Below are 26,988 nucleotides of genomic sequence, written 5' to 3' on the forward strand. Positions count from 1 at the left end.
TGGTTGGTTGTTTATCACTCCCTCAATTGTATCTCTTTCGAAGCTTAGTACATCTGTCTCAGTTTTGGTATTTTAGATCTAGGTCTAGAGTCGAATGGTCGACCACTAATGGTCAACAGTCAAAAGGTCATCAGGGCCCAAAGGTCGACAGTGAAAAGGTTGACAGGGTCCAAAGGATGACAGGATCAAAAGGTCAAGCAGTGAGTGTGTGGGTCAGCAACGTTACCCCAAGTATGCTCCAAACCCTACATTGTAGGTACCCTACACAGGTACCTAAGGCTAATACACATTTAGATCCCCTTGTAATGCTGCTAAACACATGTACATGGGCACTCAGGGACTTGCCATTTATACTGACCATGTGCATGTAACAAAGGTTATACAACTGGCATGTAGGATCTAATGCTTGTGGCATGGGAAGACTTAAGCTTTAGACCGCCCTGATGACACTGAAGCACAATGTACATAAAGTAATGGTTTAATCCGTTTACATTTGCCTTAATAACTTTACAGTAGCTCAAAGCACAATTGCCATCCAATAGCAACCACCAAGAGAGCCTTACCTAGGCTCTTCACCCCAGGTTTGATTAAAGCTTTTATCTAGGGAATGTGGCTTTATTGCTCTCTATAGGGAAAGCAGGGCTGGTCCAGGCCTAAAAGCACACTGTGCAGACATTTTTGGAGTGACCCCTAATGCTTACCTCCCAACTGTTCAGATTTTTTGGGGAATGTCTCTCTGTCCCACCCACAGGCAGCAGTGTTCTGTGGCGGGAAAACAGTTGTGGAGACTCCCTGTCAGCGGTAAATAGACGATGTGTGCATGCGCAGTTCAATTATTTACGCATAGAGAGGGACAGGGGGCTTGCCAGCAGCTCATAGAGCGCTGGGTATGTCCCTACAGTAACAAAAAAACAGGGGCATGGATTGTGATCGTGGCATTGTCACCAAGCCATGCCCCTTCCGAGAGCACACGTCACATTCTCAGGAGCAGGCAGGAGTATCTACCCAGCAGTTATGCCAATATGTGTCTATGTTGCGGTGTCAGTAACATTTACCTCTGCATCTCAAGAAGTGTGTCAAATAGAATGTTGTGTCCTTATGAAGGGGAGGGGTCAATACCTTGTTTTGTGATGAGGAGATAGTGACGCAGTGGGTGACAGGTAGAGGGTGATGCTTGGGAATGGGGGACACAAGGAAATATGTGGCAGGGAGGAAGTGGGTGACACTGGTGTGCATAGAACATGATGCGGAGAGGAAATAGGAAGGAAGGTCATAGGAAGAGGGTGACAGGCGAGATAGAGGGTGATGGGAAGATTGTGACACAGATGAACAGCAAAAAGGGAGGCAGTGAGTTGCTGCCATCAATGAATGCATAGGTTTTATTGCCATGGTGGAGCCAGTAAAGATCCCCTCTAATTAGAAGGGGTTAGAATATTTGGATCAATAGTCAGTCATTATGCATAAATCACGTATTATGAATATTTGCAGAGCAGGTGCAGAAAGTCTCAGGTAAAATGTCCTAAGTCCTGACCCAGCCAGAGCACAACTATGCAGTGTAGTCGCTGTGACAAATAGTTAATTATATCCATGACCCATTTCACATGATTTCCATGAATAATTCAGTCAGGGCAGGGCTTCCAGTCAGTCAGCCAACACACCACACCACTGGCCAGGTCCCATCTAAACTCCAACAGCGCATAGCAAACTTGCAGTGAAGCGGTCTATTGAGCAGGTCAGTGGCTCTTTTTAAATGTGGCGCCAGCTTGTGAGACAATCAGAGCTCACGGTCTGTCAGCTAATAAGCAGCCTGATTGGCTGATGGTCCACGAATTCTGATTGGTCTGTGTGGCTGGTACCAGATTTGAAATGGCTGTGTACCTTTACGGTGTGGTGCCATTTAGACTACACTGGTTGAACATGCCTGGATTCACACTATGGATGACCATCAACAATAGATGTGTCATAGTCATTGATGGCAGATGTTTAATTATCTTGGCATTGATTGGGGGAGAACCAGATAGTTTCCCTCCATCGATGGCACCGAGCTTACCAAACTATTGCATTAAAGTGGAAACACTTCTGAATTACACAGCTTCTATGGCTGATTAAAACCAATGAAATGCAGGCTTGAAGTGAGGCAGCCATAGAACTGTTTAATTCATAACTTTCTCAGTTTAAATGGATAGAATGGTAAGCCTATGCAATAATATAATGGTCCTTTTCACAAAGGTGTCTGGACATAGAGGCAGCATAGCTCCGTCCCCAATTTCATTGATTGTAACCATCGGAGGTAACCAAGCCAATAGACATCTGTATAATATCTCCCTGTCCTCATCTGACAGTCACGCAGTAACCTGCAGAGTACCACACTGTCATGTGTCCCTCCTATCGCCCATCCTCTCTCTGCGCTTAGGGACCTGGGCTGGCTGGAGGGCGAGGCCTCGGTGACAGTCTTTTGCGCCGGCTCCACAGATGACAGATAGTGACCCTCCCTTTTTTGCCTGTGATTGGAGCACTGCCTCACTGGGCGGAGCACGGCATCTGCCCCCATCTCAGGGTCGGTGTAGGTGTAGCTGGGGGCGGCAGCGAGTGGGGAGGACAGTCACAGAGGATACGCAGCAGTGGCGTCCGGGCACAGCACGGGATTCATGGCGTAGAGAGCGGAGTCCCCAGCTCAGACCAGGCAAGTACTACACTGGGGTAGAGGTAATGTGACCGGGCTGGGAGCCGCGGCTGGTGCCCGTTACACGGCGTGATGTGACAGATGGATAGGGGGGACCTGGCGGCCATGCAGCGCAGTGAGGATCACCATGGCACTGCTGTGCACCTTGCAGTGCCCAATAGCTACCCGCCCGGGTGTCACACGGGTGGCGAGAGGGGTTAATGCGGGGTGAGATGGGTGGCCTGCCCTCCCTTGTGTCGCTGTGCCCTCCTGCCATAGCCCTAGCCGTAGCAGCAAAGGGTCACAGGGGGTCCTCCGGGATTATCAGATGCAGACATAGAGCTGCTCCAATAAAAGCCAGTCTATAAGGTGAGGTACAGGTTACCCTAGACCTGCACTGCTCAGCACATCCTCCCTGTTATTGTGCAGTCCCCTATATTGATGTGTGTGTGTGTGTGTGTGTGTGTGTGTGTGTGTGTGTGCATATAAAACTTTTATTTTACTTGTGCATGCTCTTCAATAAGTCATTTATTTTTACTAGTATGTATTCACTTTCTGCGTTCTGTGCTTTCCACAAACTACTTTGTATCGTTCAGAGACAGTGCTATATCCAGTGGCAGCAGCAGCAGCAATTAACTGCTTGAGGAAAGCCCTGGAGTATCTACAAAATAAAGCAATGTTCTTAGTAATGTACAATGTAATTCATTATCATTTATATCTGGCCACTGAATAATAGGTTCTAATGTACTATGCATAACTGTCAGCCTGTCGTCATAATGTTACTATTGTCATTGTGACTTGTTCCATAGCCCTGTATTGCAAACCATAATAGGAGTCTATTCACTTAGGAACCATCGGGGTGTGCGTTGTCATCTGTTTTTTGCTGCAAATAGCACAAAAATGTTAATTTGCAATTGAATTCCAAAACCGCAGTACATTTTCATAGCAAAGTTGTAGTTTATATTTACATTTTCCAAGTCAACTCACAAGTGAAATAATTAGCTTTACGTGTGGATCTTTTAAAATGTCACCTATGGGGTGAACTGTGAAACTGTGAACTGTTGGGGGTCCTTGTGGACTAAGTTTGGGTACTATTTGTTTAGCCCAGTGGTTCCCAGACTTTTTTGCATCACGGCACCCCAGATTATCAGAATATTTGTCAGGGCACCCCTAGGTGCAAAGTTTGCTACTGAGAATTTCAGAAAACAATATTAAATTTAAATAAGTTGTGCTTATATGTCATCCTTAGTTCCAGTTATGTGGTGAGGGACAGAATTCACTTCTGTTTATCCACATATTTAAAAACTGGAAGCCACCAGCACTGATTTTGCCTATTACATTGACCATAAATAATTTGAATTGGTTCTGGACAACCAATCCGAGGCACCCTTGCATGTGCTCCGAGGCACCCAGGGAGCCTAGGCGCACAGTTTGGGAACCACTGGTTTAGCTAATAGCGGCATGTCATTTGTATAAAAAAAAAAAAAAAAAAAAAAGGGTAAATGTGTGGCATTTATGGTGAGGTGTTTTATGGGACACTATTTACTTAGTTATTTATTTACTGAATTAGTCAAGTAAATTTTTTTTATTTTTTTTATAAAAATCACTGAAATGTGTGTAATGTGACTTTTCAATGTCCCACCAAATACTGTATAAGCTTTATTATTCCTGAAAACACTTGTTGGCTGTCATTTGTAGGCCAGCAATATACCAATAAAAAATCAACCATGTGACACCCTTATAAAACCTCCTATACTTTGCTTATAACCACTTACAGCATTCTATATCAGAATCGCTTTATTGGCCAGGTATATTTGCATATACTAGTAATTTGATTTGGATTGCTGGGTAGGTAATAGTTCAACAGTGACAGTACAGATGAGTGTGGTATAATTAACCGACAGTCGGTATTCCGACAGTCATTAGTCAGACGTCGGAATCCCGACTGCACAGCGTGGGGAGCACGATGAAGCCCCTTGCGGGCTTGCCACGCTGCGGGCACGGTGGTGAACTGCGCTCGCCACCTATTTTATTCTCCCTCTATGGGGGTCGTGGACCCCCACGAGGGAGCAGTCAGGATTCCGACGTCGAAGGAATGACTGTCGGAATCCCGACTGTCAGGGAGCCGTCCGGCACCCGTACAGATGTACAGGTATACACTACATGTACCCTGGAGAGGGTGATGGACATGTTCAGTGGCAGACTCAGGAACATATACCCGCCGAGCTGCACAGTGGCACCACTGGTCAAGGCAACAGCCAGATAGGTAACACTATAAGCAGAGACAGTACAGTTATCACACAGGGAACATATACCTGCCGAGCTGCACAGTGGTCCTGCTATCTCAATTGCCACATTTTTGGGGGGTTAGGTGGATTTTTTTTCATTATTTCTCCTTGGTCACTTGACTTCGCCACAATGGCTGCAAATCTCCATTTTTAATTTATTTAGCACTTCTCATGCAATTTCACTTTGCAGAATGTCTCCTAATGGAATTGTTCCTTGAGATGTTGACATGGCAACAAATAGATACTATATTTCTACTGCATTATGATAGAAATAATTTGTGAACTAGATGTTATTTTGTGCCTTTAATGTTAATCAAATGGTTTGTGTTCCATTATTTATTCAACTGTTGTTTTTTTTTTAACTGTTCATCAGCTAGTTTAATAATAGAAGCGACATTTATGCAGTGTGTAGCCATGACACTCCTAGAGATAAATTATACAAAAGCTTTTAAAAATGAAAATAGGTGATTGTTTTTTTTTTTTTTTTCAAACCCGTTTTATTGTAATGGTCACAATTTTCATATGATTATATCAAGGCGATAGTACACTCCTTGTTTAACAACGAAACACCTCGCAGGGTGACCAAAGTTTTCAAATTTTAAAAAAAAACAACATTTTACAAACATACAGGTATACAAAAACTTAGACAACACAAAGGAAAGGTTTAGGGAAGGGTAGGTAATGAGACCTCTATATCTGTATTTCATAAGAGGCACAAGGGCGGCTATATCGTGTGCTTTGCGAGTTTAGACTTTTCCTTATACTAGATCAATGTCCAGCGGATCAGGTGGTGCTCAGTTGACGAACCAAGAACCATGAGAGGTGATTGTTTTACATAGCAACCAATTGGCATCAAAATGTCTAGCATTTTGTAGGACACAATAGAAAAAATGATAGAATCTGATTGGCTGTTGGCTGGGCAACATCAACTCTTTAATAGATTTACCCCTTAGTGTCCTACAAAATGCTAGACATTTTGATGCCAATTGGTTGCTATGTAAAACAATCACCTCTCATGGTTCTTGGTTCAGTTTTCATTATTGACATGGCTACATTTATTGCAACATTGTGTTGGAACAGAGGTATACACTAGATGTCTATATAATACCCCTTTCACACCAGGAAACTCAGGGACTACCCAGGGAATTTGGTCCCAGGATCATAGTGGGGCACTCCCGGGTTGGCCCCTTTCACACCAGCCTAGTTTCTCTGAAGCCTAGCTTTAACTGCTCTGGCTTCTCTGTGACTGGCAGTGACTTCCTATTGGAAGTCTGACCTGCCAGTCACCCAAGGCAGTCCCATTGGGAGGTGTTACCTCCCTCCGGGACACCTCTATATGGGCTACTGAGCGGCAGCCCATTAAAACCGAGTTCTGCATATGCGCAATACGTGGACAATACTGCCAATGCGCCGGACCTGGAACCCTGAATATGCCTTAGTGGGCTGTTGCAAAAGCAGTCTGGAGTGGCTGCGGCAGGGACCAGGAGCATGGCGGCAGCAACGGGGGGGGGGGGGGGGGTAGGAGAGGTAGGAGCCGCTGCTGGTCTTGGGCCAAAAATCCTGGGACTTTGTCTAGGCATTTCAACCCTGCTGTCAGCTCCTAAGTATTTGTAAAGTGACACACACACATATATGCATGTATTTTTTTAGGTCTTCAACTTAGGAGCCCCATCCATGTTTTGCAGGTCTCCACACAGAATCACCAAAAAAATAACTAGCTCCACCTGTGGATCTTTTAAAATGTGTCAGTGAGTAATTAGTGCACCTGTGCGTGAAAACGTGAACTGTGTGTGGGGGTCTTGAGGACTGAGGTTGAGAACCACTGTTCTTGAGGAGAATAGGTAGAATGTGATTGGTTTCTATAGGCAATATCTCCACTTCTATAAATCAGCTCTTTATATCCCCAAGAGGCTGTGTGAGAATAAAGGTTTATTCTTGCCCCTTGCTTCCTGATGACAGTCGTGTCTGCATGATTTATTTTTCATAGCCTGGAGTGTGATTCTACATTGCTGTTAAGATGAAGAGCAGGAATGCATGTTTCAATTGTTTCTTGTTATTTTAATCTCTTCTAAATATTGTACTTTTATTCTCATTTTTACATAAAATGTTAATTTACATAACCGTGTGTGAGATGTGCCCTGAAGGATCAGCAGCTCTAGCTGATATTTGGCTATCATACAATTCAAGATTTGAAGTAATCCAGTATTCTTCTTCTGGATCTAATGACTATAGTGTTCATTCTAGCACCTGCCATATTTGAAAACCCATGCAGTTCCTCTTCCCTGCCTGTGGTGTCGCTGTCTGCTGTAGTGCTTGTAGCAGTGTGGTCTGTATATCAGCACTGATATGCAAACTAGACCTGTGCTAGAAACACCACCGCAGGCAGCGTGTGGCGGGTCCGATATGATATCCCGGCGGTCGGGATCCCGGCGGTCGGAATCCCGACACTGGAATCCCGACCGCCGAAATCCCGACAAGGGGGGGACATGGATCGCCCCCCCTTGCGGGCTCGCTGCGCTCGCCACGCAGCGGGCCCGGTGCCTCGCTACGCTCGGCACGCTATTATATTCTCCCTCTATGGGTGTCGTGGACACCCACGGAGGGAGAAAGTTTCGGGATTTCGGCGGTCGGGATTCCAGTGTCGGGATTCCGACCGCCGGGATCCCGACCGCCGGGAAATTAACCGCATCCCGCGTGTGGCGTGTGCTAGAATGAACACTATGATTATACAGAAATCATTGATATAAGTAATTTTGTGCTATTGATTGTAATATGTTTGAAACCTATATATTCTTCATATATAGTCAAATTTTCTTAATTTCTCAATAAGAAACATTAGCCTAGGGGTGCCTTTGAAAACATTTTGATGCTCTAGGGTGCCGTGATTTCAAAAAGTTTAGGAATTGCTGCCATAAGATATGTCTCATGTGATTTATCTTGGCTTGATCAATCGCATGAGATATATCTTACGGAAAAAAATTACACCAAAGTACCAAATCATCTGGAATCACTCCGGGGCTTTCTAGGGGAAGTGACATCCAATTTCAGCATCAGATTGTTGTAGTGTATGGGGCCCTTAGTGACATACTGTATATTTGCAAAGATATGGTTGTCACCAGGCCTCGGCAAGGCTTCTCTGATCCTAGCGGTCCCTAACGCTACATGATAATAGCACCAACTCTGCAACTCCTATAAATATTTTGGCTTGAGGGAGCATCATTTATAGTTACGCCACTGCCTGAAACCCAGGATTAGTCAGTTTTTGTTTAATGCATCATAGTAAGTATAGTTGAATAAAGGCGTACGTCCACTAGGTCCAAGTTTTTAACCCATTTGAAGGTTTAAGCTGTGTACACATTTTTGCCCGTGTGTACGCACCTTAAGTCTAGATGTGTCTAGTCTCCCCCCGACTGGGAATCCGTTTTTTTTTTTTTTTTGGTCAATTCTTGTTTTTACTTTGTGCTAAGCAATGATTATGTTTGCCTTATTTTTCCCCTTGTACACTCTACTAAACCCTAGTGCAGTGGTTTCCAAACTTTTTTTTAAATCACGGCGCCCCTGAATATCAGAACTTCTTTCACAGCACTGCTAGGCCAAAAGTTTCTCATTGATAAAATCAGAAATGATTGAACTAAGTAAATGTTGTGTTTATATCTCATTATTTGTGTCAGCTCTGTGGTAATGGACAGGATTCACTTTTGGTTCTCCAAAATTTGCCTATTAAATTGGTCATAGATAATTGAAATTGGTCATGGACCACTAATCCAGGGTACCCCTGCAAGTTCTCCAGTTTGCCACAGCACATCTGGGGTTATTCTGGTTCACTCCTTCTGGCAAATTCCTTCATAGATGGACAAAACCATGTGCACTGCAGGGGGGGGCAGATGTAACTTGTGCAGAGAGAATTAGATTTGGGTGGGGTTTTACTTCAAAGTGAGATCTATATTGCAGTGTAAAAATAAAGCAGTCAGTATTTGCCCTGCACAGAAACAAAATAACTCACCCCAATTCTAATTCTATCTGCACATTTTACATCTGCCCTCCTGCAGTGCACATGGTTTTGACCATCTAAGAAGGAATTTGCCAGAAGGAGTGAAATGGAATAACCCCCATTGGGAACCACATAACCCTGAATGTCGTCAGACAATAAATACTTGTACAACCTTATCTTAAAAGTGTTTGTCTGCCAACACCACCACCTCTGGCAGAGAGGGTCTGAAATTTCCTCTCCTCCTCTCCTTTTTTTTTTTTTTTTTAGCTGAAAAAGCCCCCACTCGGCTTATACTCGAGTCAGTGGCTCTTGTCCTGCGTCCAGCCATCCACTTCGCTGCCCAGCTCCACTTTGAACATAGGCGTGGCTACTGCAACATGGGCGCCAGCCTCCTGCACTACACACGTCCTCAGTGCAGGAGGCCTGTGGTGTCCCAGGGGATCAGCCTGAGCAGCCTGTGGTGTATTGTGCAGGAGCAGCAGCCTGTGGTGTATTGTGCAGGAGGAGCCGCCTGTGGTGTCCTGCTATTAGGCAGGGGGAGCCGCCTGTGGTGTCCTGCTATTAGGCAGGGGGAGCCGCCTGTGGTGTCCTGCTATTAGGCAGGGGGAGCCGCCTGTGGTGTCCTGCTATTAGGCAGGGGGAGCCGCCTGTGGTGTCCTGCTATTAGGCAGGGGGAGCCGCCTGTGGTGTCCTGCTATTAGGCAGGGGGAGCAGCCTGTGGTGTCCTGCTATTAGGCAGGGGGAGCCGCCTGTGGTGTCCTGCTATTAGGCAGGGGGAGCAGCCTGTGGTGTCCTGGTATTATTATACAGGGAAATGTACCAGTAGCTGCTGCATTTCCCACCCTAGGCTTATACTCGGGTCAATACGTTTTCCCATTTTTTGGTGGTAAAATTAGGTGCCTCGGCTTATATTCGGGTCGACTTATACTCGAGTATATACTGTAAATGCAGCATCAATTATACACTTGGTTTCTGTAGGCCCTATTTTTACGGTTATATGAAGGTGCTGATCCCATGTACTCTTATCTTTCTGAATAGACAAGCAATACAAAACGGGTACTCAATACGCTTAGGGGGTGATTCTGGTTGGTTTGCAAAAGCAAACTCCTTCTTTAATGGACAACACCATGTGCACTGCAGGTGGGGCTAATGTAACGTGTGTAGAGAGAGCTTAGATTTGGGTGAGTTATTTTTTTTCTGTGCAGGGTAAATACGGGCTGCATTATTATTACACTGTAATTTAGATTTCAGTTTGAACACACCCCACCCAAATCTCTCTCTCTCTCTCTCTCTCTCTCTCTCTCTCTCTCTCTCTCTCTCTCTCTTTCTTTCTCTCTCTCTCTCTCTTTCTTTCTCTCTTCTCTCTCTTTCTCTCTCTTTCTCTCTCTTTCTCTCTCTTTCTCTCTCTTTCTCTCTCTTTCTCTCTCTTTCTCTCTCTTTCTCTCTCTTTCTCTCTCTTTCTCTCTCTTTCTCTCTCTTTCTCTCTCTTTCTCTCTCTTTCTCTCTCTCTCTCTCTCTCGTTTTGTCCATTCAAGAAGGAATTTGCTTTTATCCATTCAAGAAGGAATTTGCTTTTACAAACCAAGTAGAATCACCCCCATGGGTTGACACCCACATAGCAGCAACGCAGACCCACTTGGCTGGAAGGAGCCTATGTGAGGTTACACACAGCGTTTTGGCCTGATCCTACAGAACCGCATCCGGCAACAATGGCGCTGCCTCTCAAACCCTTTACCTGTTTGCTTAAATACTGAATTCACAGGAAAGTTCTAGAAACCCTATGGGGTAGCTAACGGTTATGTGCGGGGCAAGTGCAGCTAATGTGCCACTGATTTTGACAGGCAGATTTCATCCATAAGTGAATTTTCCCCTTTTCACACTCCAATCGTTGTAATATAAAATATATTTTAGAACGTCTTTGACCTTTTTGGCTTTGTATGGTGGTGCATACAGTACTTGCAGGGTGCCGCTCTTCATTTTGTCTTTCTAAAACATCCTTTTAATAACCCTCAATTCAGTGTTATTCACTTATTATAGCATCATTAAAAGCCCCAGTTTCCTAAAAATTGCTGACAACTCTTGTATGCTCTTAGCCATTGAAAAAATGTCCTAAATATATGCCTATATTAGAATATAGTTCGTTATGAGGCATAATTAAGCAAGGAATTATTTTGTGGTTGGTGCGCCTTTGAAATTCTAATCAAAAGACTGCAGTCTTCACATAAAGTAGGTTTCTTACTTACAAATAATTAGTTATGAAAAAACAGCTTTGCTTTATTTGATTTTCAATACTGGTACTGTCTTATCCATGTTTCATAGTCCAAGTTCTAAAGGAGCCCATAGACGCTCCGTTGTGTCCGGCTCCGTTCTGTACTATGCGATGCACGCTCCCGCGCATCACATAGTACGGTACAAAAAGTATGTGCTGCACATACTTTTTGTACTAGCTATACATCGTATCGGATCACAGTGCATGCACAAGGCATGCGATCCGATACCATGTGTACTTTAAAAGTACATAACGGAGCCAAAAAACGTAGCGTGTATGGGCTCCTTAAGGTACATCTAATGCTGCCCATACACTTATGCGATCGGATTCGATGCAACTTCGAATCCAATCGCATCTTGTGGTGCAAAAAGTGCCCTCTTTCTGCACCCGATGTCACATGCCATCTTGAGATGGCACGTTGGGTGCTGGAAGAGGGCGGAGTAGTGTAGAGCGCTAGCGGGGGTCAGCGGTGGCAGAAAATTGTTGGGTAGCCTTCTGATTGGCTAAGCCGCCTCTCCCCATCCTGCTGAAAGCGTTCCCTCCACCCCCACCTGCAAATTGTATTAAAGCGTTCGCATGTGGTTAAAACCACATGAGATCGCTCCTGCAATTCGATGGATTTTCTGTGCAGAACATAAGATCTATCAACGCGACATTCAATGCATGACCACGCATCGCGTCAAATTGTTCCTTTAAAAATGCATGCAATCATCCGATTTATCGGCCAGATGTGGTAGACATCGAATGATTGCATGCAATATCTCACAGGTGTATGGGCAGCACAAGTAACTGTTCTTTATGATTTAACATACACTACACCATTGTGCCCCTTAAAGTATAAACAATAATTTGTATGTTTATCTGTACGCATGGAAAAAAGATACTTTTTTTAAACGCCTTTTACTGTATTTAAGGAGGTGTGTTTTTGCGTGTGATGAAGGATTTTTTACTTGACCTCTTTGATATTACATAGTATTATGGTCTTTGGTATTTATTTTAAGACTGTACAAAATTCCTTCTAAAATGATAGTCAAATGGATGCTGTGCATCTTTTATTCCCATAGTCCCAGAGAATCGGGGCATAGAAGAAGTATTAACCTATTTATTTTTCTCACATTCACACAATTTTGCTTGTCTACAATTTTGATTCTATAATCTTGGATTAGATGTGTTGCATGTATTAAAAATAATATACTTAATCTGCATGCAGCAGTATTTGAAGTCGGCCCTGCTGTAGACGTTAGTGAACATGACCTATATTGTAATTGTCAACATGACTTGGTCATGTATCAAACACCTTTCATTATTTTAGTGGGACATTAAACAATAAAAACACGTGTAACATTATATATAAGGGACACTCATTCACTGTGCTATCCTGGGCCTTTAAATGGTGAAGTTCATAGAATTGCAGTCTAGTGGGTTCCAGATTAAAGGGTCGACAGTGTCTAAATAGACAGGCAACATGTTGACATTGACAAAAGGTTGACATAGCAATGATTGACACATGAAAATGCCGCTGTCAAAACCTCAGCATGTGTAACTAGTGAATCAGGTGGTTTACCATTCCCTAACGATGTCCAAATGCATAGTGATACATGAGAAAGTGAGAAAAGTATGTATTTTTTTATTATTTACAGTTTCTTATATAGCGCAGTATATTCCGTTGCGCTTTACAATTGGAAACAACCGTGATTAAACAAACTGGGTAGATACAAACCGACATGGAGGTAGGAGGGCCCTGCTCGCAAGCTTACAATCTATAGGGATAATAGGAGGGATACATAAGGATAGAATTCCATAGCATGGCAGTCGAGTCCCATCAGATTACAAGATAGTCCTGATGGGATGCAATTAGATATGACTGCTACTGGTGGTTGTGTGGGGTTCCTGAATATGATAGGCTTGCCTGAAGAGGTGAGTTTTCAAACTTTCGCTTGAAAGTTTGGAGGCTAGAGCAGAGTCTTAATGTGCATGGGAGGGCATTCCGTAGGGTGGGTGCTGCCCGACAAAAATCCTGCAAGTTATGAGGGTGGATGAGAGACGCAGATCTTGTGCAGAGGTCGGGTGGGGATCTCTTTTGAGATAAGCAAAGAGATATAAGTCGGTGTAGTCAGAGTAATGCCTTTGTATGTAAGTAGAAGTATTTTACATTGAATGCAGTAATATACAGGCAACCATTGGAGGGACCGACAGAGCAGATCACCAGACGATGAGCATCTAGCCAGGAAGATCAGCCTCGTAGCTGCATTCAAAATGGATTGTAGCGGTGAGAGTCTTTTCTTAGGAAGACCGGTAAGGAGGCCATTGCAATAATAAATGCGTGATATAATGAGCGCATGGATTAGAGATTTTGCAGTGTCGTGTGTAAGGTACGGACAAATTTTGGATATGTTTTTTAAATGCATGTAACATGATTTAGCGACAGATTGAATGTGAGGAATGAAGGACAGTTCAGAGTCGAGGATGACCCCTAAGCATCGAGCTTGTGGAGTAGGATTAATTGTTGTGTTCTCAACAGTGAGATATCAGGTTGGTAACTACTCTTGGTTGGTGGGTATATAATCAATTCTAGAAATTTGTGTCAAACCTATTGACAGACTATTTTCACAATTTCGACCTATCATTCGGCTACTGTCTGGCCAACCTGTGGCTCTACAGATGTTCAACTACAAGTCACGGCATGCCATGCTACAGTTTTGCTATTAGTGTATGTAGTTTTCCATGTAGCCTACATCACCAGTCTGGGTGGGATTGTCCGCCGACGCCACCAATGTGGGCGGGCCCACATACGTGGGTGCCAGGCTTCTCCCTAGAGCTCCGGAAGCCCGCAGCGGGGATGGACGGTCTGGGTTGTTTTAGCAGGGCACCGCAAAATGGTCCGGGCGTGTTTTGCTATTTAAAAATCGAGCAGGGCACGATGCCCTGCTAATACAGCCTAACATGAACACTAGGTATGCAAAAAATGTGGCAAGGCCTTTTGGGGTATGTAGTTTCACAACCGTTGGAAAACCACATTTACCAAAGGTGTTGCTTCAAATATTACACAGTTCCCCACCTCCATTCTTCGTAGAGGTGGAGGCTACTGATACTCCTTGTGCAGCTGTTCTCAATTCGTCTCGTGCATCAGTCACATTGAATCCTCAGCCTTGGCGTGCCTGAATACACTCCTGTGCACTTTAACCTGTTGGGGCGGGTATGGATCATTAGGTCACCAGCATGTAGGTCGAGGTAACGGTAGGTCGACATGGGTTAGGTCGACAGGGTCATTAGGTCGACACAAGCATTAGGTTGTCATGGGGGTAGGTCGACAATCAAATAAAAAAAAAAATAAAAAATTTGTCCCGAATGTTGACATGGACACTGAAACGTAGCACCACAGCCTCTTGCATGGCTCACTGTGCTCCCTATGCTCCGGGCACAGTGCCTCGCTACACTTGGCACTCTATTTTATTCTCCCACGATGCCCTAGTTGATGGTAGGGCATGAAATACCACCTGTCGGCACATGTCGGCTCAAAAATATGAAAAACCCCATGTCGACCTTTTTGACTGTCGACCAACCCACATTTCGACCTAATGACTGTCGACTAACATGCTGGTGACCCAGCTTTTTGCTAAAGCATTTCAGAATATATTTATTGCCAGTTATTTTTTTTTGAAAATAATTTTTATTTGGTTTTTCAAATTTATATAGTTGAACAGATACTTTTGTAATTGCATATACATATCAAGATTGGATATATAATAAAATGTTATACCCTAATTAGGGCACAAGAGACAAAATAGAAAAATACAAACGTTTCCTAATTCTCTCCCCACCTTAGCCTGCTCTCCGTTGGAGGCCTCCGAGTGGAGCGAACCAAGAACAAATAAAACACCCAGGTTCCTGGGAACTCTAGGAAATTGCCAGTGTATTGTCCAGTGTCCTTTACGTCAGTTAGTGTAGCGAGTCTTTCGCTAATCCGTTAATTGTTGAGAGGTATCCACTCATAGTGTGGTACGTAATATTATGCATTCTGTATTGACTGTAAACAACAATTGCAATAATAAACTCAATAAAATTATATGAAATGAACCAGTTGTTAAACAGTTTTTGTTAACTGGGGGGGGGGAGGGGAGGGATGGGGGAGGAAGGAGGGATGGGAGTGAGGGAAGGGGGGGGGGGGGGTAAAGGATGAGGAGGGACATGGGATTAAGTTTAAGTGCTTCTGATTATATCACTTCATTCGATGTTTTACTAACACATTTCCAGTAATACATGAAACTGTGGGAGGTTTGTTCCATCAAACATATATTAATCAATCACAGGCGGAGAGTTCACTGGTAGAGTAAGCTGGCGATAAGTATTCCACGTTGTTGAATCAAAAATGGACATAATTTGGTTTTGTTGGGTTGTATCTAGCACATCAATGTAAGGTCCCCACTTTCTATAAAAACGTAGACCACCCTCTTCTATATTAGGCATAGTAGATTGCCTTTCTAAATATAAAGTTTTAAGAAGCTGGGCGCGTATCGTGTTGATCCTGGGCGCAGATCGGACAGTCCAGTTGGTTAGAATTAGTTTTTTACCTATCGTAAGGATTAAACACAGCAAAGGTGTTAGTAATTTGTTTTTACCTTTAAGGTGCCAAGTAGAAAAATTTAGCATTAAAATTGCCAATGGGTCAAAAATTAAATGTAGTTTAAAGGTGTCATTGATAAAGCTCAGTAGCTTATTCCAAAACTTTTTAATTTTTGGACAAGACCAAAAGCAATGAATAAATAGTGCTACTGAGGCACCACATTTTAGACATTTTGAGGAGGTGTCTGGTACCATGTGGGCCCGTTGGCCTGGTGAGATGTAGGCCTTGTGTAGGAAACGAATGTGTGTCTCCTGAAGCCTTGCAGAGTGCAAAAATTTAAGTGCATTGGTGAGATCCCAATGTATATCTTTGAGCACCAGTGGTCTGCCCAAATCCGACTCCCATGTCGACACTCCACGCGCCCAAAGCTTGTTGGGGCATAGAGACAGGAAATCCCAGTATAGTAAGTTAATTTTGTATGGAGCTAATGAGATCTTGGCGGTTAAAGAGGTAAGTGGGTCTAAGGAGAGTGAGTTGTCAAATGGAGGGGGTAACGACTGTACATAGTGCCTTAGTTGCAAATACATGAAAAAATCTGAATTGGAGATTTGATATTTCTCAACCAGAGATTTAAACGATAAGATGGTGCCCCCTGGATCGAAAACATCCCTGACAGCTATAATGCCCTTTCTTTTCCATGCAGTGAACTTTGAGTTTGTTTGTGCTGCTGGAAAACAGGGGTTACCACAGAATTGTAAAAACCTGGAGTGAGATGGCTGTCTTTTCAGTAGTACGTTACCAGTCCACCATGCCATATATGTATGGCAGAACAGTGGATGTACTTTCGCCTCCATAGGCAGTTTGGCTTTGGGTGTATGTAGAAGAGCCGCTAGTGAGTAAGGGTGTATTGATTTTTGTTCTAACTCTAAATTGGTGTATGTTGATGTGTTCAGGAGCCAATCCCAGATATATCTAAAAGCTGTGGCTTTCGAAAAGGCTTTAATATCAGGAATTGCCATGCCCCCCTCGCTTTTTTTTAGTTTTAATTTGGGTAGTGATATCCTAGATTTCTTTCCCCTCCAAAGGAACTTGGAAAACATTCTCTCACAACGTTTAACATCAGCTGTTGTGGGGTACATTGGGAGCATCTGTATAACATAGGACAGTTTTGGAAAAATAATACTCTTCAAAACTGCTGCTCTACCTTGTAGGGAAATTGGCATATTAATCCATGATTGGAGGAGCGTGTTTATTTTGGTGAATACAGGGGTGTAGTTTAGGTGGTATAATTTACTTATCTCCGAGGGCAACTGAACTCCTAAATACTTCAGTGAGGGGCTATTAAGTTTGAATTTAGAGACTGCAGGTGGGGGTGGGGAAGCTATAAGGCGAGTTGCGGGTTTGTTTAGAGGGAGGAGTTCTGATTTGTCAGCATTGATTTTGTATCCCGCAAAGGAGCCGAATTCATCTATTTGTTTCATTATGGCCGGTATGGAAGTCAGGGGATTACTAATAAAAAGGAGCATATCATCCGCAAATAATGCGAGCTTTAATTCCTTTGTGGCGACTGATATACCCGAGAATTCAGATAGTCCCCTCAGGGCCACTGCTAAAGGCTCGATGGCAAGCGCAAAGAGGAGTGGGGATAAGGGGCACCCCTGCCGCGTTCCTCTGGATAGTTGTATAGGGTTCGATAGATATCCATTACATATAAGCCTAGAAGTGGAACCGGTGTATAGTGATTTGATTATATGAATTACATTTGTAGGAAAATTAAATTTTGTAAGTGTAAGGAAGATATGGTCCCACGAGACCATATCAAATGCCTTTTCGGCATCTACTGCAAGCAAGTAGGAGGCATCTATGTCCTCATGGGTGGCTATCCAATGCATGGTTGATAACACTTTTCTGATATTAGACGTGGAGTGCCTACCTACTATAAATCCTGTTTGATCCGTATTCACTATGCTGGGAAGGAGGAATTTGATACGGTTGGAAATTATGGAGGTAAACAATTTGTAATCCACATTTAAAAGGGATATAGGCCTGTATGAGCCTGGTAAATGTGGATCACGGCCCGGTTTGGGGATAAGACGGATAATAGCATCATTAAAGTATTTCGGAACACTTCCAGAACTAATAATGGCGTTAAATGTTTTAGTAAGTTGAGGTTTTATTCTGGGTAGGAGCACTTTAAAGAATTCTCCTGACAGACCATCCGGGCCCGGGGATTTTAGTGGTTTTAATTTTTTGATAGCCTCTTCTACTTCTTGGGGATCTATGGGGGCGCCTAATAGTGTGGTTTTTTTCTTGGGCTAGCTGTGGAAGGGATACAGTGTCCCAGAATGTCCGCTCATTAACTAGGTTACGAGGGGGTTGTGAGTATATTTCAGCGTAAAAAGAGGATAGTAATTCAGCTATGTCCGAGCCAGACCCTGCCAGAGTACCATCCGGTTTTTTGATTTTTTGAATGATAGTTGGTGGAGCATTGGCTTTCAATAAGCTGGATAAGAGACGGCCAGTTTTGTTGCCGAATTTGTGGAACCGGTGATCTCTGTAGAAAGAGTGTCTGTCTCCCATAGCCGAAAGGAGGGCGTCAAAACTATCTTTTGCTGTATTGTATGATATCTTATTTTGGGGGGTTGGGGCTTGTTTATAAATTTGGTAGGTTTTTGTTAGATTCGATTGGAGGGTCTTATATCTGGTGATCGACTCCCTTTTATGTTTTGAGACGTACTGGATGATTCGTCCTCTAATGACAGCTTTCGCCGTCTGCCAAAATAAGGCTGGGTCATCATCCATGACTTCTAAGTTATCCATTTTATATTCCTCCCAAAACGTGTCTAGCTTATTTCTAAAATCAATGGATGAGGTAAGGTGTGAGGGGAATCTCCATAAACGGTATGTGCCTATATCTAATGAGAGGGATAAGGAAAACCATATGAGGGAGTGATCAGAAAGACACATGGGTTCTATTTGGGCTTCCGTGCAGTTGGACAGCATACCCTCAGAGATAAGCAAATAATCTATCCGGAATAATGTCCCATGTGCTGCCGACTGACAGGTGAAATCCCGGTCAGTAGGATGTAATGCTCTCCAGGTATCTATGAGGGTAAGCTGCTCTGCCAAAAAGGGTATTCCTATTTTCGGCGGTTTCCTGGATATTGATTTTGAGTTCGTGTCGAGATATGCAGATGAAATGACATTGAAGTCACCCCCCAGTATTACTTGGTGAGGCGTATATTGGGCCAGAATAGTAAGAATATGTTGAAAGAATTTTTTCGGATTCACATTAGGGGCATACACATTCATAATAATATATCTAATGGAGTGTATTTTTAGATCTAACAAAACATATCGCCCTTCTGGGTCTACTAGTGTTTTAGAGATCTCTACTGGGAGACTTTTTCTAGCTAAAACAGTCACCCCTCTGGCTTTTGACGTATAAGGAGCTGATGCCAAAACACGCCAACCCAATATGTTGAGTTTGGCATATTCGGGTTCGAGTAGGTGTGTTTCTTGTAACATTACCACATCTATTGCATTTTTGTTTAGATACATTAGCAGTTTTTTCCTTTTTACTGGTGAGTGAATGCCGCCCACGTTCCATGAAGCAACTTTGATCATAGACATAACATCTGGTAATTGGCACTAATATCTAGCATCTGAAGCACATTACACATAACAATATGGGGGAGCAAAGGGGGGTGGAAAAGGAGGGGATAGGGAGTATATTGAACATAGTTATACCAACAATTCTTCTTATAAGAACTCCCAACTTTTCTAGACTCTAAGTGGCTTCCCAATGTGCTGGGAATTACTTATAAAACACAAAGTAAGTCAATATAACCTTGGCGGTGGCTCCGCATCTGCCCCGCCGCAACAATAATTAAAACATTAATCAATTTTGCCCAAGGGCAATCCAGGCCTGGATCGCCCCCGTACCTTAGCACTTATTCCGTTATGCACCTGAATGTGTGCACTTAGAATATGAAATAACTCAGCCTTTCTTCTTTATGCCATAGATGAGACTAGTCATATATAATAGGAGATCTTGATGCCAGAGTCACAGTTAGTGGTACATTTAGGTCCCTGAACATGCCTGCAAGTGGGTACACCTTCTCCTAGTATTGCTTGTATGTAAAAGTAAGATAGTCAATTTCAAGCCATATTGCCGGATGTAATATATATTTTTATATTTCTCACTAGGTGGATTAGGTGCGGGATGAGGTTGGACTATCAGTACCTTTGTATTATGCATCTTTTTGCAGTCTAATGTCCACAAATGTCCATATTCGAATAATTAGAGCATCTGTGTGGCGTCATTTTTGTCGGTGAATTAGTGAATGCTAGGCATCGTCTTATTCATTTTCCTCAGCCTGAAGCTGCAGGTTTTGTTCTTGTATGTATGCCTCGGCATCGCTAGAGTTGGTGAATCTTTAAATGTAGATCCCATGAAAATACGAAGTCGAGCCGGGTATAGAAGGGCAAACTTCCTCCCAGATTGGGCCAGAGTGGTACATGCAGGTTGGAATGCTTTTCTTGCCCGTGTGAGTTCAGGGGAGTAGTCCTGAAAGATTAGCAGTTTAGCATCATTCCACCTCAGATCTCTCTTACGGCGTGATGCTGCCCATATCGCCTCTTTATGGACGTAGTTGAGGCATTTAAACAGGACTACTCTTGGTTTGGCGCCATTGGAATCTGATGGTCGACCCGTTCTATGTGCTCGTTCAATAACAAGGTCGTTGCATACATCATTTACTTCTAGTAGCTCCGGGAGTGTCTGTCGCAGAAATATATAAAGGGCTGGGCCTTTAACCGTTTCAGGGATTCCTACAACCCGCAGGTTGTTCCTGCGTGATCTGTTTTCCAGATCGTCTAGTTTAGCCCAGACTTGCATTTCAGATTTATGCAGGGCGGCTGTGGCTTCTTGTAGTTCAGTAACAGTTTTAAAGTTCTCCCCCGCTACATGCTCTACATGGGATACCCTCTTGTTCAGTTGCTTATGCTGGCTTTTAATGTCTGCCACTGCTTGCTGCAGCGCTGCAGCGTTTGCTTGTGCTTGTTCAGTCAGCATAGGCTGTACTGTCTCTCTAATAGCCTGCACAATATCATCGTATGTGAGCGCTTGGTTAGGAGGGATTTTACGTTCTGGCTGAGGTGTTTTGTGTGCCCCATGTGAGAGAGGGGGGTTTGTGTGTACCTGAGGGAGCGTGATGGTCGCGTCCCTTGGGTCTCTGTAAGGTTCGGCCGCCATCTTTGATGTCTGCGCGCGGTCTCCTTCTTTGGTGCCGCGCTGCTGTTTGCTCGTCATGCCGGGTTCCACACTGCGTCTGCAGGCTTCCCAGCGGTGCGGTGAGTGTTGTGCTGCTACTGATGCTAGGTAGGGTGAGCCCTCAGGCTCTAGCAGGGTATTTGCGTCGGGTTGGGTACGGAGCTGCGGGGAGACGCGTCCTACATCCGCCGCACCGGAACCGGAAGCCCTTATTGCCAGTTATTATATAGCGCACACATATTTTGCAGTGATTTACAGAGAATATTTGAACATTCACATCAGTCCCTGCCCCAGTGGAGCTTAAAGTCTATATTCCCTACCACACACGCACACACATTCATTCTAGAGTTAATTTTTGTTGAAAGCCAATTAACCTATCAGTATGGCCAAGACCAGCAGTGAAATAGTAAAGGAACCCCTTTGGGATGGCTCCATTGACACTGAGGTAGGCCTAGTGACAAGTAATGCATGAACAGGCCTGGAGAAATTAGTGCCGCCTCTTGCATGCACCACAAGTGTTTTTAACCCCTTGGTAAATTCTGTGCTTCAGTCACAATTTCTTGTTGCCATGAGAGAGATTATTGCATTTGATGGTGTGGAGTCTGTTTAATAATCTCAGGGTTTAGGATTAAGATTTTGTTTTTAATGCTGCTTTTAAGTAACCATTACATTTTGTATGTTTTGATAGGAAGGAGCAGAAAAAATAGCCAGAGGAATCCAGGTGAAGTTGCCAGGAGGTGAGAAGGAGATGTGAAAGAACGTCATTATGCTGTGTGTAAATAGAAGAGCTGGAAGTGCCAGACAAGGCAGTACCATTGATGCATACCCAGCTGTGTACAGACATACCTTTTACCTTTTTTAAAGTTGATACTTGGCGCAGATACCACAGAACCAGTGTGATGGTGCAATGAAATGAGGCTCCGAAATGGAACTGTAGCCACCGCGTTAGTGTTTATCACCTCTTTCCTCAGTCTGTCCTGGTACACTGCCTGGCAAAATGGAAAAGGTAAGTAGTCTATGAACCTATTGGTCAGGCCTGATTGTAATTCCTGTATGAGGGCAATAATGTATGCAACACAAAGAAAATTATGTGACTAATACCACTTTTCACATTACCGATATGACTTGGGTTATTGCCAGGTTAACGCAGATCGCAGCTCGGTTTGAATGACTCCCCACCAAAAAAAAAAAAATGGATTTGGTGGTTTGCTATTCCAACCCAGGTAGAAAACTGGGTTTTGACATGAGTTTAAACATCTGTTTTAAACATCTGTTTTGACATCTGTTTAAAGGATTAGTGTGAATGATAAGGTCCGGGTCCCACTCACAGTGCAGGAAGAGCCGGATCCCCAGCAGTTGGAAATTATGTAAAATCCAATGCCGGCAGAAGACTTAACACTGCACCTATGTGCATGTAATTGGCTTTGTGTAAAAGGGGTCTGTCCTGGATTGGAACAGTGGGGCAGATGTATTAAGCCTTACCAAGAGATAAAAGCAAGGGTGATAAAGAGAGATAAACGTCCAGCCAATCACCTATTAACTGCCATGTTACAGACTGTGTTTGAAAAAGCTCAGTAAGGAGCTGATTGGCTGGACGTTTATCTCCTTATCACACTTGCATTATCTCTTGTTAAGGCTTAATACCTCTGCCCATAGGCGTGCGCACGGGGGGTGCCGGGGGTGCACAGGCACCTCCTAATGTCAAGCACTGCATTTTTTTTAATAGAGCCCGGAGCTCTGAAAGCACTCTGTGACACCTCACACACCAGTCTGACCGCACGCACAGGAAGTGCTAGCAAGAGCCGAGACAGGGGATCTCAGCTCCTGCAGCCTGCTAGCGCTTCCTGTGCGTGGTCAGGTCCACCGCCGGCTGCCGAGTCCCGCCTCTCCTGAGAGGCTGGAAGCCACATCCCACTCACAGCAGGCAGGCCTGTGATCCGCAGTAAGGATGGCTGCGGTCCAGGGCACGTGATGATGTCAGCAGCATCTCTGTCTCCGCTCATCATAAATCATCTGTCCCCTGCCTGTGGCTGCTAGCTAGCACAGGTGACGCATACACAGGTCAGTGGTGTGGCTTGGGTGCAAAGAGGGGGAGTGCACAAATGTCAGAGCCATGACATCTGCCACACCAACCTGGCTGAGAAGCACATCTATTTAATAGATGTGCATTTCAGGCAGGCTGGAGTGACAGATGTCATGCAGGGGACACAGTGATATCAATGGGTGGGGGAGAGAGGAGCATTTTCCTGCAGTGTGTCATCACTCAGAGACAAGTACACTGTGTGTCCTCTGTATACACTGGGGCCCAGTGACCACACATATGTGCCTATTTTACTTTAAGTTGCACACCAGGGACCCACTTTTACAAAATGAATGTGTCCCGGGGACACGCTCTGCTGGACATCTGCAATGGTGGAGGAGAGAGGGAGATGGAGACTTGCAGGGGTGTTGGGGAGCCCTGCGAGCCAATGCTGGTAAAAGAAAGAGACCTGCCTTCTCTCCCTAGCTTCTCCTCTTCCCAAATCACCTCATCCCCTTTTGCCCTGTCACCTCACCCCCTCTTACCCGTCATAATGCCCAACGTCAACTGACCCCTTCTCGCCCCATCACCTCACACCCCCTCTCACCACACTACCGCCATCACGGTGTGAGGCGCAATGTGTAATGGGCATCACAGTGTGAGGCTCAACATGTAATGGGCATCACAGTGTTTGGTATAATGTGTAATGGGCATTATGGCATGTGGTATATTAACTAACCTATCACTAACCTGATCATACTGATTTATCATGTGCCAGTACTCAATATAGCCGCTCCAAGGGCCCGCTACATAACTTTTAAAGGTGCCGCGTACTGCAGTAGCTCTGCTGTCAACCATACACAGTGCCGGAGCCAGGTCACGTCACGTGCACCAAGCCCGGAGCCGGCTCCAAGCTACCCGGTGTCCTCCCTACCCAGAGCCGTGGCAGCGTGTACAGAGCCCGTCTAGGGCATGCTATCAAACACAGCAGAGAGCTGGAGGGCTGTGCGCTGGGGACTACCCATACAGAGGGAGGGATGTGCCCTCTCCGGGAAGGAGGAGCTAGAGATCAGCATGTACACATTACACCGAGCAGCGACAGCAGAAGAGCACGGAGGAGGGGAGCTTGGAGCGGGAGCACTTCTGGAAATCGTCAACACAGTCTCATGCTATGGGTAAGTGTGTGCGGTAGCTCCCCAGCAGGGCACATTGTGTGGGCACTGAGCAGCAGTGGCCCCTCAGTATCTCTGTAGTGCTTTGGAGGTGTGTGAGAGGGGGCGTTTGAGTGTGGAAGGAGGGGGCCCCCACATATCTTAATCCGGCCCCAGGGCCGGCGCCACCACTAGGCAGCTCTAGGGCGCCGGCACCTGGAGGGCGGCAGTTCGCCCCTCAACCCCAGCGAGCTGTGGAAAAAACTTGCTGGAGCGGTCAGGGGTGTCCGTGCGGCAGTGGTACCTGCGGTCAGGGGTGTCCATGCGGCAGTGATACCTGCGGCGCCGTCATGTGTATAAAGCTGGCTGCGGACAGCGGGTCCCTGCAGTGAATAGAAAATAACTAGTGCTATGCGTGCGGCGGCGCAGGAAGCGCTAGTTATTTTCTATTCACTGCAGGGACCCCGCCGGCCGCAGCCAGCTTTATACACATGACGGTGCCGCAGGTACCACTGCCGCACGGACACCCCTGACCGCAGGTACCACTGCCGCACGGACACCCCTGCCTGCATCCTCCCATGCATGAAGAGCTTGCGTCCCGCGCACCGGAGTGTGTAATCAGGGAGTCCTGCCGTTTCCCCGCTGCCAGCGTGTCACTTTGGGGTTTATTCTGATTCACTCGGAGAGGCACAATCATTCGCTAATGGACAAAACCATGTGCACTGCAGATGGGGCTGATGTAACATGTGCAGAGAGAGTGAGATTTGGGTGTTTTATTGTTTCTGTGCAGGGAAAATACAGGCTGCATTATTTTTACACTGCAATATAGATATCTGTTTGAAGTACAACCCCCACCCAAATCTAACTCTCTGCACATGTTAAACCAGCAGTGCATATGGTTTTGTCCATTAGAGAGTGATTGTGCCTCTCCGAGTGAATCAGAATAACCCCCAAAGTGTAGTAAAGATCATATAGCTGTGTGGAAGAACTGCATAATATACATTTGAGCCTTTTCTAGAGTGACCTACTGTATGGTTATTTACTCATGGTTATCGGTGAACAATATTAAAGTACAAATATTTCAGCCTGACCTTACTGGAACTGTACATTAATTAGCATGTCTAAAAACTTTACACTAGCACACGCTATTTTTATTTTGCTTTTATGCTGTGACAGGAGTTCCTATGTAACCACTATATTTGACAGAGCCTTAATGAACGTGAACTCTGCAGGCAACGTCAACATTGATGTAACACAAAGTGAGCGCTTGTCGGAATACGTGTGCATGCGGAAACTTGCTTATATTCGTTTTTGAGGCTCTGACATCCAAGAGCATTTACTAGATAATTGTTGACTTATGATTACTTCAGTCCCTGTGTGCACAAGTCCAAAAGGTGTTTTCTTAATGATTAAAAAGTAAAAAAAAACCTTGAAAGTGTTGAAATATAAATTTTGTTGTTCGTTCATTTATTTTTTTGTATTCTTGGATATATGCGATTCTATTTTGATCCCCAGTGATGTTTTTTTTGTGTATATAAAACCTCTCTACTGCAGCAGCAAACTGAATTTCCTGGTGAAGTTGCTCAATGGTTATTTAAGGTCACTCTTAAATGATAAAATTTGTGGGCACACATAATTTAAACCGTACATTCAAGAAGTGATTTTTTTTTTTTTAAATGTACTTATTAAACCTCTTAATATTCTTTTTCTTGTGTGGTTTAGTTTTTTATTTATTTTTTTAATTTGGAACGAAGTGTAAAATTGACTTTTTTGAGCTGGTTATCAAAACTTTTATTCATTTTTTTTTTTTTCTTTTTTTACTCCTCCATTACCTGTGTGGGAGGAAGCAGAATGCCTTCCTTTATTCTCCATTGGTGTTGAACAAGTCCAGTAGTGGAATATGTGTGTGATACTGTGTGCCAGCTTGGGTAAGCCAACTGAATCCTACAGCAAACACATCTTTCTAAGTGTGCGCAGTGGAAATGCAAACATTGCAGAATTTTAAATGAATCAGTTTATTGACGTAAACCGTATAAAGGGTTCCATTTAGCCCTGTGTTTTTGTAAGAAAAACTGTGTAGTGTGTAGCAAAAACAGTATGTTCCAAAGGCAATTTTCATTTATGGAATTCTGCTTCAACTACTAACAGAACAGAAAAGCAAATAGGACATTCTTAATTCCAGGAAAGCAATAGTTGGGACGTTGCTGAGTTTGTGTGCGTTGGTCGGCACAATCTCAGCCAATACATCATGTAGTCTACTGATTTTATTAAAGGAATGTGGGCAAGTGCATTCAGTTCTGTTGAAGAAATGGAATACATTTTTTTTTTTTTGTATATCAATTCTGTAATACTCCTATATAGTAAATATCACAAACAGCTCTGTCCTTTAAATCTGTTTTTACATATCAGGGCATTACTAACAATCGCCTTCTCCACACATAGCCCTAAAATTTCATAAAACTTTTACACAATCTTTAGATCTTACTTTACTTACATTGTTTGCTTTAGTCTGGAATATGATAAAATGACACCCTGAGTACAGTGGTGTTCAATGTAGAGTCCTCAGAACAGATGTGTCCTATCAAAGGACAAATCTCACATTGTGTTTTCCAGTGTAAATTTGGTCAGGGATTTACAATTTTGTTTTAGTCACTTTTCTAAAATTGAATGAATTTAAATGACAAACTTTGGTCAATTTTTTTTTTTTTTTTTTTTATTTCATCTTATTCAAGCTTTAGTCAGTGGATCCTGAGGAACATTTTCATCAC

At 44.0% G+C, this 26,988-nt stretch overlaps 1 protein-coding gene across 1 annotated transcript in view; it reads left to right on the forward strand.

Moving 5' to 3' along the window:
• Window positions 1–2,564: 2,564 nt before the first annotated feature.
• The window catches only part of MGAT4A (alpha-1,3-mannosyl-glycoprotein 4-beta-N-acetylglucosaminyltransferase A), an 83,188-nt gene continuing 58,764 nt past the window's right edge, over window positions 2,565–26,988 (forward strand). Inside the window, exons 1-2 of the mRNA XM_083168530.1 lie at window positions 2,565–2,687; window positions 21,742–22,055. Of these exons, the coding sequence (XP_083024656.1) occupies window positions 21,962–22,055 (94 nt within the window). The 5' untranslated portion in view covers window positions 2,565–2,687; window positions 21,742–21,961. The remainder of the gene's footprint in view (window positions 2,688–21,741; window positions 22,056–26,988) is intronic.

This window comes from Crinia signifera, chromosome 2, assembly GCF_055691185.1.
Source record: "Crinia signifera chromosome 2, ASM5569118v1, whole genome shotgun sequence".
In the NCBI taxonomy this organism is placed as follows: Eukaryota; Metazoa; Chordata; class Amphibia; order Anura; family Myobatrachidae; genus Crinia; species Crinia signifera.